The sequence below is a fragment of the Ascaphus truei genome, chromosome 5, assembly GCF_040206685.1.
Source record: "Ascaphus truei isolate aAscTru1 chromosome 5, aAscTru1.hap1, whole genome shotgun sequence".
In the NCBI taxonomy this organism is placed as follows: Eukaryota; Metazoa; Chordata; class Amphibia; order Anura; family Ascaphidae; genus Ascaphus; species Ascaphus truei.
Window position 1 is genome coordinate 157,431,074 of NC_134487.1, and position 13,825 is coordinate 157,444,898.

Below are 13,825 nucleotides of genomic sequence, written 5' to 3' on the forward strand. Positions count from 1 at the left end.
CTGACCCACACACACACAGAGCCACTGACCCCCCCCCACACACACACACACAGAGCCACTGACCCACACACCCACACACAGAACCACTGACCCACACACCCACACACACTGAGCCACTGACCCACACACAAAGCCAATGACTCACACACCCACACACACAAAGCCACTGATCCACACACCCACACACAGAGCCACTGACCTACACACCAAGCCACTGACCCACACACCGAGCCACTGACCCACACACACACACACAGAGCCAGTGACACACACACACAGAGCCAGTGACACACACACACACACACACACACAGAGAGCCAGTGACACACACACACACAGAGAGCCAGTGACACACACACACACACACACACACACACACACACACACACCCAGTGAGACACACACACACACACACACACACACACACACACACTCTCTCTCTCTCTCTGTGTCCTACCTGTCACTGTGGAGCATGGAGGGGGGGAAGCATCTTCACTGGTAGCAGGCACCTCACTGCTGAGGCTCTGCTGCCACTAACACCGTCCCCACCCTCTGCTGTCAGACCGGGCTCCGCTCTCCTCTCTGCCTGCATTCTGTGCTCTCTGCTGCCCCCCCTGCTCTGATGGCCAAATCCAGAACAGCCACAAAAAAACAAACATTGAAAACAATGCGGGGCAGCCGGGACAGCCATCAAAAAAACGGGACATCCATTAAAAAAACGGACACCTGGTCACCCTATCCAGTACGTGCATGTCTCTTCCCCTCAACCTCCTTTTTCTTGCAGTGAGAAGACTTAGGCCAGGTTCCACAAAGATATGCTAAGTCTTTAACTTCACTTAGCGCCTTGTTAAGTGCTTACAGGGATCTTCAAAGATCTCAAAATTAAGGTTGGGGCTTCACCAAATTAATTAATTAATTAAGGTTAACACCTGTCTTATTGCTAAAATGGCATGCCATTAACTTGAACGGACGTTAGTGTAATGATATGCATAAGAGGTGTGGACCACTTCAACACATCCACAGCAGGCAATTAAAGTAACTAAGGACTAATGCTATACCTGGTCACTGATTATTCATGTTATAGCTGGTAGTGGCTGCCATCCAGGCCCTTAGATTACATCTGATGACTCCATTCTCTCTCTGTAGCTGGAAGATTTCAAATCACGTCAGCAAAAACGCCATACATTTCTGGACCTTATGAAGACCAATAACATTCGCATCATCACCATACTAACTGTATTTCTGTGGTAAGTTTTAAATTGTATCATATCTGAGGGAAATTGTAATCCATAAAAGCAGCAGAAGCATAAGCATATGCAAAGAGTGGCAGCGATCTAAAGAAAACTGGCAGCTCTGACATTGAAGAGATGTTTTAATGACTTCCTTATCATTCCCAAAGAGGCAACAGTGGCATTGGAAATCCCACTGTCAAGTAAACTTAATTCCTATGGCATATCATTTAAAAATATATAATCCTATAAAAGGATAAAAACCTGAACATTAAGAGAGATGTTCAATAATTAGTAGGTGTTAAACAACTAAAATCTTCTAGTGTTTCATTTTATATCAACTTATCAATTAACTAATAGGATTTTGATATTTAATGAGAAAATATCAGATATGATCCGTTGTCATTTTCCTAATAAAGTCTCCCTGCTTTTAGGAGCAGGGGGCCCGGTATTAGACCACATTCATTCCAGGGAATCTCTATGGGTGCTGCTGGAATCTCATGTTTAATGGCCACATGTGTCAACAGAAAGCCGCAGCAGATTATGTCCCGGCTTCTTTTTGGCCTGTGTGATGAGGGATCTTTAAATCACCATATTGCTCACCCAGCCTGGGCTGCTACCGGCATGACCTATCTCGGGAAGCAGAGGATCAGGATACCTATGCCAGTACAAATATAATAATAAAAAACATAGACGAAAATGCGCATTTGAAATAGAGAGTTGAAAAGCGGATCTGTAAGATGGAATTTATTTGGCTTCAGTGTAACTTCTGTTGCATGAATGTGTTATCTTAGAGATATTATATAATCATACTTAGACCTTGGCAAATCTTAGTTGTAAGGTTTCCGGGACATTTAAATGTATCTAACCATCTGGCCATAAGGAATATTAAAGGCAATTGTCTTATGTAACACATAGCAGGGTTATTTTTCTCAATGCGATAATATTTTTTTGTTGAACCCTTTAGGTGTATTTTTTTTTTTTTTTAAGCCTGCATTTTATGAAGTTCTGCTAACCATGAAGAACTCATGACTTCATCAATAGGAATGGGATCCTAATAAAATTCAGGAGCAATACAAATAAGAAAGCCTGAAGATTTTCTTGGATTTGTATGGTTGCAACTCATTGACATCACTTCATCCAGTGCCACCTTCATTTCTTTATCATCTGCCTTATGCACATATTACATAGAGTACCATGCACAGATAATACTTAGCATGGAATTCTTCTAATAAAAAAACATGTACCCTACATTATAATTCGCTGGGATCTTGTGTCAGTGGCAAATTAGATTCTAATTACGTGTCACATTGCACTCTCTGCTTAGTTGCTTCTTTTTAGGCTGTGATTATAACCAAAGCAGGCACTCAGATCAAAATCAAATTGCTACAATCCAATGAACATTTACTTACCAAGTGCACAGACAGGAACTGCAGAGCAGCAGACAGGAGAACAGACCTGGGATTATGCTTTCTTCGGGCGAGGCCGCACCATGTGAGCGGTTCAGCCAATGAGGATGAACAGCTCGGGGCCAGCCTCCCTGTCTCCTCCGGCTGCCTCCTGCCTGCAGTCCACATGTTGCTCGGCTTAGTCGCAACTATGACGTTACCAGATTACCAGATCACTTGCACGCCCTGCTGGAGCTGGTTTAATCATAGTTACATAGAAGATCAGGTTGAAAAAAGACATAAGTCCATCAAGTTCAACCTACAGTATGCTAAACAAAGGCAAAAAAAAAAACCCCAGTGTCACATCATCCAATGATATCTCATAAGGAGAAAAATAAATTCCTTCTTGACTCCAAGAATTGGCAATCGGATTATTCCTTGGATCAACATTCTTCCCATGTTTACTTATTTGTATATCCCTGTATACCTTTCCTTTCTAAAAAGATGTCCAACCTTTGTTTGAACAAATCTATTTTATCTGCCATCACAGTCTCCATGAGTAATGAATTCCACATTTTAACTGCCCTTACTGTAAAGAACCCGTTCCTTTGTAGGTGGTGAAATCTCCTTTCCTCCAACCTTAAGGGATGATCCCATGTCCTTTGTACTGCCCTTGGGATGAATAGTTCTTTTGAAAGCTCTTTGTACTGTCCCCGAATATATTTGTATATAGTTATCATATCCCCTCATAGATGCCTTTCTAATGTAAATAAATATAATTTAGCTAGCCTCTCCTCATGTTAAATTGCCCATCCCCTTTAATAATTTAGTGGCTCTTCTCTGCACTCTCTAGTTCCATAATGTTTTTTCTAAGGAGTGGTGCCCAAAATTGGCTCCATATTCAAGGTGTGGTCTTACTAATGCTTTATAATGGGGCATAATTATGTTTACTTCCCTTCCTACCATTGCCCGTTTAATGCAAGATAAGATCTTGTTTGCGATTGCAGCTACTGCATGACTTTGGGCACTATTGCTAAGCCTGCTGTCTACAAGCACTCCTAAATCCTTCTCCATCAAGGATTCCCCCAATTTATCCCCATGCTTATAACAGGATGCAAGCATGGCTTCCCAATTTTCGTATTTATATACATAAATATATCCAGCTCATTCTCATTAAAAAAAATTGTGAAACAATGGCACTAATCATAGACCATTGCCATCCCTGAATGGTTGATTTGATGTGATGACCCTCCTGCGATAATAAACAGAAGAGGCCTTTCTCACCACTAAAGGATTTCTGTCTATTTGAGTGGGTTTACTTCAATAAATGGTAAAAAGAAGGTTGGTTCAAAAGAGTCTTGATATAAAGGCATGCAAATCTGTCCTGGTTCACAAACGTTCCTTCTCATGTTTTCATGTTTCCTCCACTGCTTGCTTCTCAGTTTAATGTGAATATTGTTAAGCACTGATTTGCAAAAAGACAAAATTGCCATTTTTTTAGTTTGATCTTTCGACCAAAAAATATGAACATCTTTTTCACAGTTGCCACTTTACTGTAGGTAATTGGAAGTGCATTGCCTTATATTGCCAGCATGTTTCTCTTGGTGGATGAATGAACTGCTGATTTTATTCAAGGTTACCCTATGGTGACTGTTCTCTTTCTATTGCCTTGTGGCAGTAGCTGCATGTTCTTGTAAAATCTGACATGAAATATGAGACTAGGGTCTCTATTCAATATTCTTTGAAAACATATTTTATATAAATAGAATTAAAATCAAAACAAAGAAATTTTCAGAGCATAATATTTTGAGTGCTGGCCAAGCGCAATGGTGTACTGTAGAATAGAACATTATTACAGTTTTTTTACTGTTAGGTTTTAATAAAAATGCAAATGTTTGCTTAAACAACTCTCATTTGTTATCTGAGAACCTATCTTGATTCTGATCACATTTATAACTTAGATACAATGTATTCCATGTGCCAGTTATTCTCTTTTCACATATATTTCCCTGCAGGAATCCACTGACCAAATATTAATTATATATCATTTCTTTTTTTGGGATTGGATCAAGTTTCTTTACCAATTTACACTTGTAGCACGTATAGTCACATTAGCACCGCATCCCCCACTTTTGCACAGATGAACTGAACTGTGCTAAGCATTAAGGTGCACAAAGGTTTGATTCCATGTTGCGAACCCTCACCCATATGCATTTTTCTATGTTTATAGAGCTGCATGATTATCATATTCAGAAATGTGTTAAGCAGAACTTTACTTAAGGATGTTTTATAAAGACAATACATATGTCTTAAGTAATCTTGCAAACCAGCTGAATATTTGCTTCTTTCTTGCAGGTTGATTATATCCATTGGGTATTTTGGGGTTTCGTTGAACACTCCAAATTTACATGGCGACCCATTCATAAATTGCTTCCTAATGGCTGCCATCGAAGTCCCATCATACATTATAGCATGGCTGCTTCTCCGAACCTTATCCCGGCGGTATTCCATGTGTGGTACTTTGCTGCTAGGAGGCATTATGCTTCTTCTTATTCAGCTGGTACCTCTGGGTATGTGGTTTTGTTCATTTGCAGAGCTTAGTAAAATTAACCCTTATCAATATATTAAATACATTGAGTACACTTGAAGAAGAAACCTACTGTATGAGGTTTTGAAAGCCCTGTACACTATAATTTAATCTAAGAAGAACTTTAATACTTTAAGTCCCCTTACAGTATCTATAGTGATCCTCCATTTCTAAAGGACCAATATGGATATTCTGAACTACATAAAACACATTTATAATGGATTTAGATGTTCTTCCCTATATCGTTTTGGTGGAACGTGTACATTGGTATCATGAAAGTTCACTATAATGTATTAGCAGCTACAATTGTATTTATTTGTTTTGCGCTCCATTCATAAAGGAGGAACATGCAATACTAATAATATAAAACGTTACATTCTACTATTTTCCTTCCTTACTTATATCTTTAGTTAGTCCAAAGACCATAAATGATTGATACTTCTGGGGGCCTAACAAAGAAATTAATGCATTCATTTAATAAACATATTTTCCTTTTGCTTTTTTTTCTAGTGCTGGCCTTTCACAGTCATATAACTATTAATATATTACTAATGTTTTACTCTATTACTACTCTAACATGTCTATAGGACAATATTAATTTTATCTATGTGAGTGTCTACATTACACTTCCACAGTATGTATCCCTCCTTTTTATCATTGAATGAGTACAGCTTAGATCTACATAAATGGTATTGATAGAGCTTTTCACATTTTTATTAAAAATGATTAGTACAGTGTCCATATTTAGTTAGTAGCAGTTCAATAACTACTTACTTGTAAAACTAAATTGAAAAAAAGTCCATAACGATGTAATCTGACCTTTTATTTCACCCCTAGATCTACATATCCTGTCTACTATTATGGTGATGGTTGGGAAATTTGGAGTTACTGCCGCTTTTTCCATGGCTTATGTTTACACGTCGGAACTTTACCCTACAGTGATCAGAAACATGGGGGTCGGGGTTGGTTCTATGTCTTCCCGAGTAGGAAGTGTCATCTCTCCTTATTTTGTTTACTTGGGTGAGTTTGCATGGGAATCTGTGGATTATAAATAAGTGTGTATGAATCCGAATAAGTAGCATTTTGCCGTTTTATGTACAATGTACGCTGGATGGTTTTTGTTACTTTTTTACTCGCCATAATTTATTTTGTGTCTGGCAGTTTGATTTATTTGACCAGTTATGTATGAATTCTCCATCCATGTACAGATTGCATTTTGTCTTCCGCATGGGCAAATCCTGATATGCGTTCCAGAATTAGTTAATATTGCTACAGTAGCGACAAAGTTTATTCGAGCAAATGCCGCTCGGCAGGATGCGTGGCGGCAGCGTGGAGAAGCGTTGGGAAGCGGCTCGTTCGCGTGACGTCGGTGACGTCACAGTCAAGCGAGCGCCCGGCTTCCCCGGCTTCCCCGGCTTCCCCGGCTTCCCCGACTCCCCTGAAGGTTTGAAGTGAGGTAAGCGGGGGAGCGGGGAAGCAGAGGGGCACAGCAGGCGCAGCTAGAGGGTCGGGAAGATGTTTAAATTGCGCGCGGATTGGAGGGGGGGGGGGAACGGAGGGGACGCGGCTGGATGCGGCTGATGTGCTGACTTTCCTCAGCACCAGCCGGAGTAAATCCCAGTGAACCGGCGGCATTTGCTGCAATAAACTTTGTCGGTGCTGTATATTGTTTTTATGATAAGTTTTATGTTACTGTATATGGGGCTCATTCTTGTAGGTTCGATAACTAACTCATCGAGCCTTTTCAGCACTTCTCGAACGAGTTGGCATAGGTAGCTATTCAGAAAGCTTCGATAGCATGCCAAACTCGCTTGGGAAGTACTTGTCCCCGATCGGTAGCTCTCCCGCTCAGAGAAACCTTGTGGGAGCTCAAATAGTGCCGAAACTCAACTTTTTTGAGAAATCTAGCTATTCAGGTAGCTTCAATAATCACATCGCGGCTACAACTCACAGGTTCTCATCTCACCACCTCAAGGGTGGCGAGATGGGATCCATGTTGTGACTTAGAAGAAAACATGTATTTTTCTGCATTGGGTTGAAGCCGGGAGTCTCCGTATCCATCCCATGTGATAAAAATACATTTACATGCAGCTTCATTACCTTAGCGGCTAACCGCTAAGGTAATGAAGGAGATAACTCCTCCCGCTTCCCACCCAATAGACATAAACACCCACCATGAGCCAAATACCACCTTCACCCATTCTCTCAACCCCCAATAAACATTAAGACACAATACTAGCCAATAAACCCATTGATTGCCAGAGTGGTTACCTGTGCCTTCAGTGGCAGCAAAGATAATCCCAATGGCAATGAATGGGCAACCTACTACCCAACCCCAACAACCCCCCCCCCCCCCCACCTAACATACAGTACAGTAATTGTCAAAATCCCTAGTATCCAGATTCGGATAATAGCTCACTTGCCCATTAAAAATAAAACATTATACAGCCAACATAAAGTAAATTAAAGTTATATTTACCCCTGCCAGGATGAAGGCTGCCCTCTTCTTCCTCCTCGTCCTCAGTGGGCAGCAACATTACAATAAAACACAAACTACTGGCCACTAACCCCTTAATCACCTTAGAAGTTAGTAATCACTATAGTACTTAAGTGGTTAACCCCCTCCCCCACTAACTAATCACCATCCCTGGGGCAACTACCCCCACCCCTCACCCCCTCTACCCATTGAATGTCACAGTGGTAAACCATGCCAATTGCCATAATGATGATGAATGGGCAAGCAAAAAACATAACACAAAATACAATAAATTACAATGAAATAAAAACAAGCATTTGCCAAAAAATGCATTGCTTGTCACTGGGTATTTATACCCAGAAAGGGGCATAGATAAGCACACTGGCAGTCAATTTGCACCCTAAAAAAATACACAATTAAATAAAATACAATCAATGTGTTTCTTACCATTACCGTCATTTATTTAAATGTTGTGTTTTATTTTGTGCCTCTTTTCTTTTTAGCTTGCTCATTCATTGCCCATATTGGGGGCATGGTTTAACACGGTTCTCCCTGCATTGTTTAAATGTTCAGCGTCACGTGACTGGGAGATTTAAACGCACAGGAGATACCAGCACTCAATACCGGGGCCTGCAACTCGGGAAGCATGGGGTCCCCGAGGCTGAAAAGAAAGCTGTTCATCTCCGGAGACCCCCTGCTACAATACTCTTATATTAAAATTTAAATAAAAATAGTGAGATCACCTGTAAGAGCTGTACAGGGAGACACAGCTCTCCCTGTGCAGTTCTTACAGACTGCATGGCAGATCGCACGGCAGCACTTAGAAAAAAAGGTTGAGATACAGTCACTGCTATCCCGAGCGGTATTAGGATACCTCATGGTTTCTGACTTGTGATAATTCTTTCTGAATACCAGGATAACGCAAATGTCAGACCATGAGGTACGGTCATGCCAAACCGTTAGATTTGGCAGTGATTGCATCGAAGCTACTAGAATGAGCCTCTATGTCTGTGTACTGTAGGTTGATTAGAATACTGCTGACATATCAAACAATAAAATGTACAGTAACAGCTTAGATCACGTGAGGGAAGAATGTTCTATAAACATTAACTTAAAGGATCACTGTTATCATCATTGTTATTGAGTCTCTGGCATTAAAGGGGCAACTTAGTATAATAACACTGATACTAAACTCACAGTTGCCACAAAAGGTATATCGTTAAATTGCCACAGATTTCAGTAATGTAGCAAACTTTGTACTAATATAGATTTGCAGGCATCTGTAGCACCGAGGAATTAAAGCTGCAGTTCAAGCAATATCCTACATGTGTTTTTTTTTTTAAATAAATCAGTTCTGTACAATGAGAAAATACTTGTAGCATTTAAAAACAATACATTTTTGTTTTAAAGACTATTCTAATGTAGCAAACATTTTTGTTTCTATAGAAACCATTTACAAAGTCACACTCCCTCCCTCTTCGGAGACAGGATTTGGCTCTTGAGCCCTGACCTCTCTCTAGCAGTTCACCAATTGTATCTAGTGCCTGCACGGTCACATGATCTTCCACAGAGAACCTTCCATCCTGGGTAAACTTGTGCATCCCTAACAGTGATTTAAATAATCCCCGATTCGGTGATCGATTAAAGGAGAACGGATCGATCAGCAACTTAACTAATAACTTGTCAGTGTGTAGATTGTATTGATGCACATATTGAATGGAAAAATAATAAAATGGCAGCTTGAACTGCAGCTTTAAAGGAGCAATCGGTTTTATTTTCCTTCAGTCCAACCCCCTCCCCCCTATTTTTTAATACCGGGGACTCCCTGCTTCCAGAGATACTTACCTCCGAAGGGAGTGCCGGTATCTCCTGCAGTTTAAAGCTCCTGCGTCACCAGGTGACGTCACAGTTTCCTATTGGCCCGCAGGTTACGGGAGCTTTGAAAATCCACCATAATGTGAACCATGGTTCGGCTACCTGCACTTACTATGGAGGTATGCATTTGTGGAAGCAGGGTGTCCCCGGAGCTGAAAGTAACGAAGTTCAACTCCAGAGACCCTGTGCTTCAATCCTGTATTAAAAAATATGAAGAGAAAAAAAAACGGCTTGGCATGCTGCTTTAAATGGTGTTGCTTGTATTTTTATTTATAAAATGTTTTACCAGGAAGAGTACATTGAGAGTCACCTCTCGTTTTCAAGTATGCACAGTATAGCTTTACTGTTGATACTGTGATGTCTTTTTTCACTAGATGCTTATAACAAGCTGCTGCCGTACATCCTCATGGGGAGCCTGACTGTAATCATGAGCATCCTGGTTTTGTTCTTCCCAGAAAGCTACGGCAAACCCCTGCCGGAGACCATCGAGCAGACACCAAATGTCAAAGGGTAGGGGGAACATTCATCTGATTGCATTCATTCACTTCTCCCTCTCGCTAAATACTCAAATGTGATTTACGCTAAATGGAAGTGCGCAGAATTTTAAGTTTGGGGCAAATATTGGAGTAATGGTACGAGGAGGATCTGAGTATCCACTTCTTATTTTCAATTTTTATTTTTGTTTAATTCTTCTTCTACTTTTTCACAGAATAAGAAATATGCTTAAAATATAGCATCCCAATTTACAGTTCTTATAACAAATATGTTCCTATATCATAAATATACTGCAAACCTAGTTAACAACTTAGGCTGACTCCCCGCTAGCACTGAGCGCGCTCATGCTTGGAGAGCGCTCCAAGCATGAGCATCGGGTGTCCTGCATGTACGCGCGAGGGGGGGGCATTTGAGCGCGCGGGAAAGTATAGTTTTTTTGTTTACTTAAGCGCAGAGCGTGGGTGAGCGTGTGTGCCTGCGCACGAACACACAGCATGAGCGGGGACTTACATATAGCTATATATGTAAGTAATGGCCGCAAGCGCCGCCCGCTCAACATGCTCAGTGCTAGCGGGGACGCAGCCTTATACATATAGTACCTCTACTTTTGTTTAATAGCACTTATACTATTCGCTAGGGCAATATATTAACCTGCCATATTACGTGTGGAGAGTTAGTGCAGAGTGGGTATGTATAAAGAAAGTTGTATTGTATTGTATTGTATGTCTTTATTTATATAGCGCCATAAATGTACATAGCGCTTTACAGTAGTAATACATATCATATAAATAACAAATAATATAAATAACAGATCATGGGAATAAGTGCTTCAGACTTAAAAGTAACATTAAAGCTGCAGTTCAGTCAATATCCTGCATGTGTGTTTTTTTTAATAAATCAGTTCTGTAGTAAGAAAAAATACTTTTTTTCTGTTTTAAAAACAACAACTTTGAAAGACCAATTTTCTTGTATTCTATTTTAACAACCATTTGCTAAGGCACTGCCCCTTCCTGGCCTGTCACAAGCCCTGGCACACCCCTTTGTCAGCCCTGCCCTCCCTCTAGCACATGTCAGTGCAGGAGTGCTCATGAATATTCATGAGCTTCCACTGACGGACAGAAGCAGAAAAAAAAACAGATCCCTTCACTAATGATGTCCCCAAATTTCAAATCAATACATGGAGAACGAATTGACTGGCAGCTATATAGTTCTTTAGGTAATTAGAGATTGCACACATGAAACTATTGAAGTAAAAAAATAAATAAAAAAAAAAAAAAAAAAAAAGACTGAACTGCAGCTTTAAGAAAGAGGAGTCCCTGCTCCGAGGAACTTACAATCTAGTTGGTAGGTAGGGAGAACGTACAGAGACAGTAGGAGGGAATTCTAGTAAGTGCATCTGCAGGGGGCCAAGCTTTATGTATGATGTGTCCAGGATTATCCAGTGCTATTCATATGCTTCTTTAAGCAGATGTGTCTTAAGGTGGGTCTTAAAGGTGGATAGAGAGGGTGCTAGTCGGGTATTGAGGGGAAGGGCATTCCAGAGGTGTAGGGCAGAAAGTGAGAAAGGTTTAAGGCGGGAGAGAGCTTTAGATACAAAGGGGGTAGAAAGAAGACATTCTTGAGAAGAATGCAAGAGTCGGGATGGTGCATAACGAGACCTAAGGGCTGAGATGTAAGGATGGGCAGAAGAGTGTAAAGCTTTAAAAGTGAGTAGGAGAATTGAGTGTGAGATATGGGATTTGATCGGAAGCCAGGAGAGGGATTTCATGAGGGGAGATGCAGAGACAGATTTAGGAAAGAGTAGAGTGATTCTGGCAGCAGCTTTTAGGATAGATTGTAGGGGAGACAGGTGAGAGGCAGGAAGGCTGGACAGCAGGAGGTTGCAGTAATCGAGACGTGAGAGAATGAGGGCCTGAGTCAGAGTTTTAGCAGTCGAGTAACAGAGGAAAGGGCGTATCTTTGTGATATTGCGGAGGAAAAAGCGACAAGTTTTAGAAACGTTTTGAATATGAGAGGAGAATGAGAGAGAGGAATCAAGTGTAACCCCTAGGCAGCGTGCTTGGGCTACTGGGTGAATGATCGTATTTCCAATAGCAATGTGGAAGGAGGTAGTAGGGTCAGGTTTGGGAGGAAGTATAAGGAGCTCTGTTTTTGCCATGTTAAGTTTCAGTCGGCGGATGGCCATCCAGGATGATATTCCAGAGAGGCATTCAGAAACTTTGGTAAATTTGTGTGTCGTCAGCATAGAGGGGATATTTAAACCCAAAAGATGTGATTAGGTCACTTAGAGAGAGTGTGTAAAGAGAAAAGAGAAGGGGTCCCAGGACAGAGCCCTGGGGTACCCCCACAGAGAGATCAATAAAGGAGGAGGAGGTGTTAGCCAAAGAGACACTGAAAGTACGATGGGAGAGGTAAGAGGAGATCCAGGATAGAGCTTTATTCTGAATACCAAGAGTATGGAGAATGTGAAGGAGAAGAGGGTGGTCCACGGTGTCGAATGCTGCAGAGAGGTCGAGTAATAGGAGCAGAGTGTAATGACCTCTGTCTTTGGCAGCATGGAGGTCGTCAGTTATTTTAGTGAGGGCTGTTTCAGTAGAGTGAGCAGTGCGGAAGCCAAATTGTAGAGTATCTAGAAGAGAACAGGTGTTGAGAAAGTGTAGCAATCGAGAGAATACAAGACGTTCAAGGAGTTTGGAAGCAAAAGGCAGGAGGGAGACAGGTCGATAGTTAGAAGGACAGGTAGGGTCAAGCTTGCTGTTTTTGAGTAATGGTATAACGGTTGCATGCTTGAAGGAGGATGGAAAGGTACCAGAGCAGAGGGAAGAGTTAAAGATCTGTGTGAGCATAGGGATTATAGAAGGAGCAAGAGGTTTTAGGAGATGGGAGGGAATGGGATCAAGAGGGCAAGCGGTAGTGGGAGAAGAGGAGATCAGCAGTGACACATCCTCCTCCGAGATAGCAGAAAAAGAGTCAAGAAAGGCAGGAGGAGAGTTGGGAAGCAGTGTGGGATGGGAGGAGGCAACAGATGGAAAAGTTACAGTGGAAAAGTTACAGTTACAGTATACACAACTAAAAAAAGTGCATGGATCTATTTCTTACCTAAAATAAGTAGCGGCATGTGTATGTCATTATTCATGTTGTTACGTTTGGCGCACTTTTCTTATTCTTTGTGTTGTTACATAGTCAATGTGCTTGAAAAAAGACATACGTCCATCAAGTTCAATCTATGCCAACTTTATACAACAGATACTGTATCCTATATTTGTACTTGCAGTATATTAATCCAGAGGAAGGAAAACAAAAAAACACCAGTGAAATATCATCTAATGATATCTCATGAGGGGAAAAATAAATTATTTCCTGACTCAAAATATTGGCAATCGGATTAATCCCTGGATCAACATCCGTCCCATGGTTACTTAGTTGGGATATCCCTTTATACTTTTCCCTTCTAAAAAGATGTCCAACCTTTTTTTTGAAGATATCTATTGTATCTGCCATCACAGTCTCCATGGGTAATGAATCCCACATTTTAACTGCCCTTACTATAAAGAACCCTTTCCTTTGTTGCTGGTGAAATCTTTCCATCCCGTTTGTACTGCCCTTGGGATGAATAGTTATTTTCAAAGCTACTTGTATTGTCCCCGAATATATGTGTATATACAGGTAAACCCCATTATAACGGGGTCCTCGGGGTCCACCCCGAGACCACCGCGTTAGTAACGGGGTCGCGCTAATTTAAAAAAAAATGGCCGCCGCGCGCCTGATCGGGAGG

General features: G+C 41.2%; 1 protein-coding gene and 1 long non-coding RNA gene across 4 annotated transcripts in view; one reads left to right on the plus strand and one right to left on the minus strand.

Moving 5' to 3' along the window:
* Positions 1–13,825, plus strand: part of LOC142495526 (organic cation/carnitine transporter 2-like) — an 85,744-nt gene that overhangs the window by 53,640 nt on the left and 18,279 nt on the right. For all 3 annotated transcript variants that reach the window (XR_012801755.1, XM_075601121.1, XM_075601120.1), the window contains exons 6-9: positions 1,147–1,247; positions 4,973–5,187; positions 6,042–6,224; positions 9,930–10,065. Coding sequence is in view for 2 of the 3 variants with exons in the window: in XM_075601121.1 (XP_075457236.1) it covers positions 1,147–1,247; positions 4,973–5,187; positions 6,042–6,224; positions 9,930–10,065 (635 nt within the window). In the remaining variant the exon portion in view is untranslated. The remainder of the gene's footprint in view (positions 1–1,146; positions 1,248–4,972; positions 5,188–6,041; positions 6,225–9,929; positions 10,066–13,825) is intronic.
* Positions 1–13,825, minus strand: part of LOC142495527 (uncharacterized) — an 81,555-nt gene that overhangs the window by 2,810 nt on the left and 64,920 nt on the right. The gene's annotated exons all lie outside the window — the stretch shown is intronic.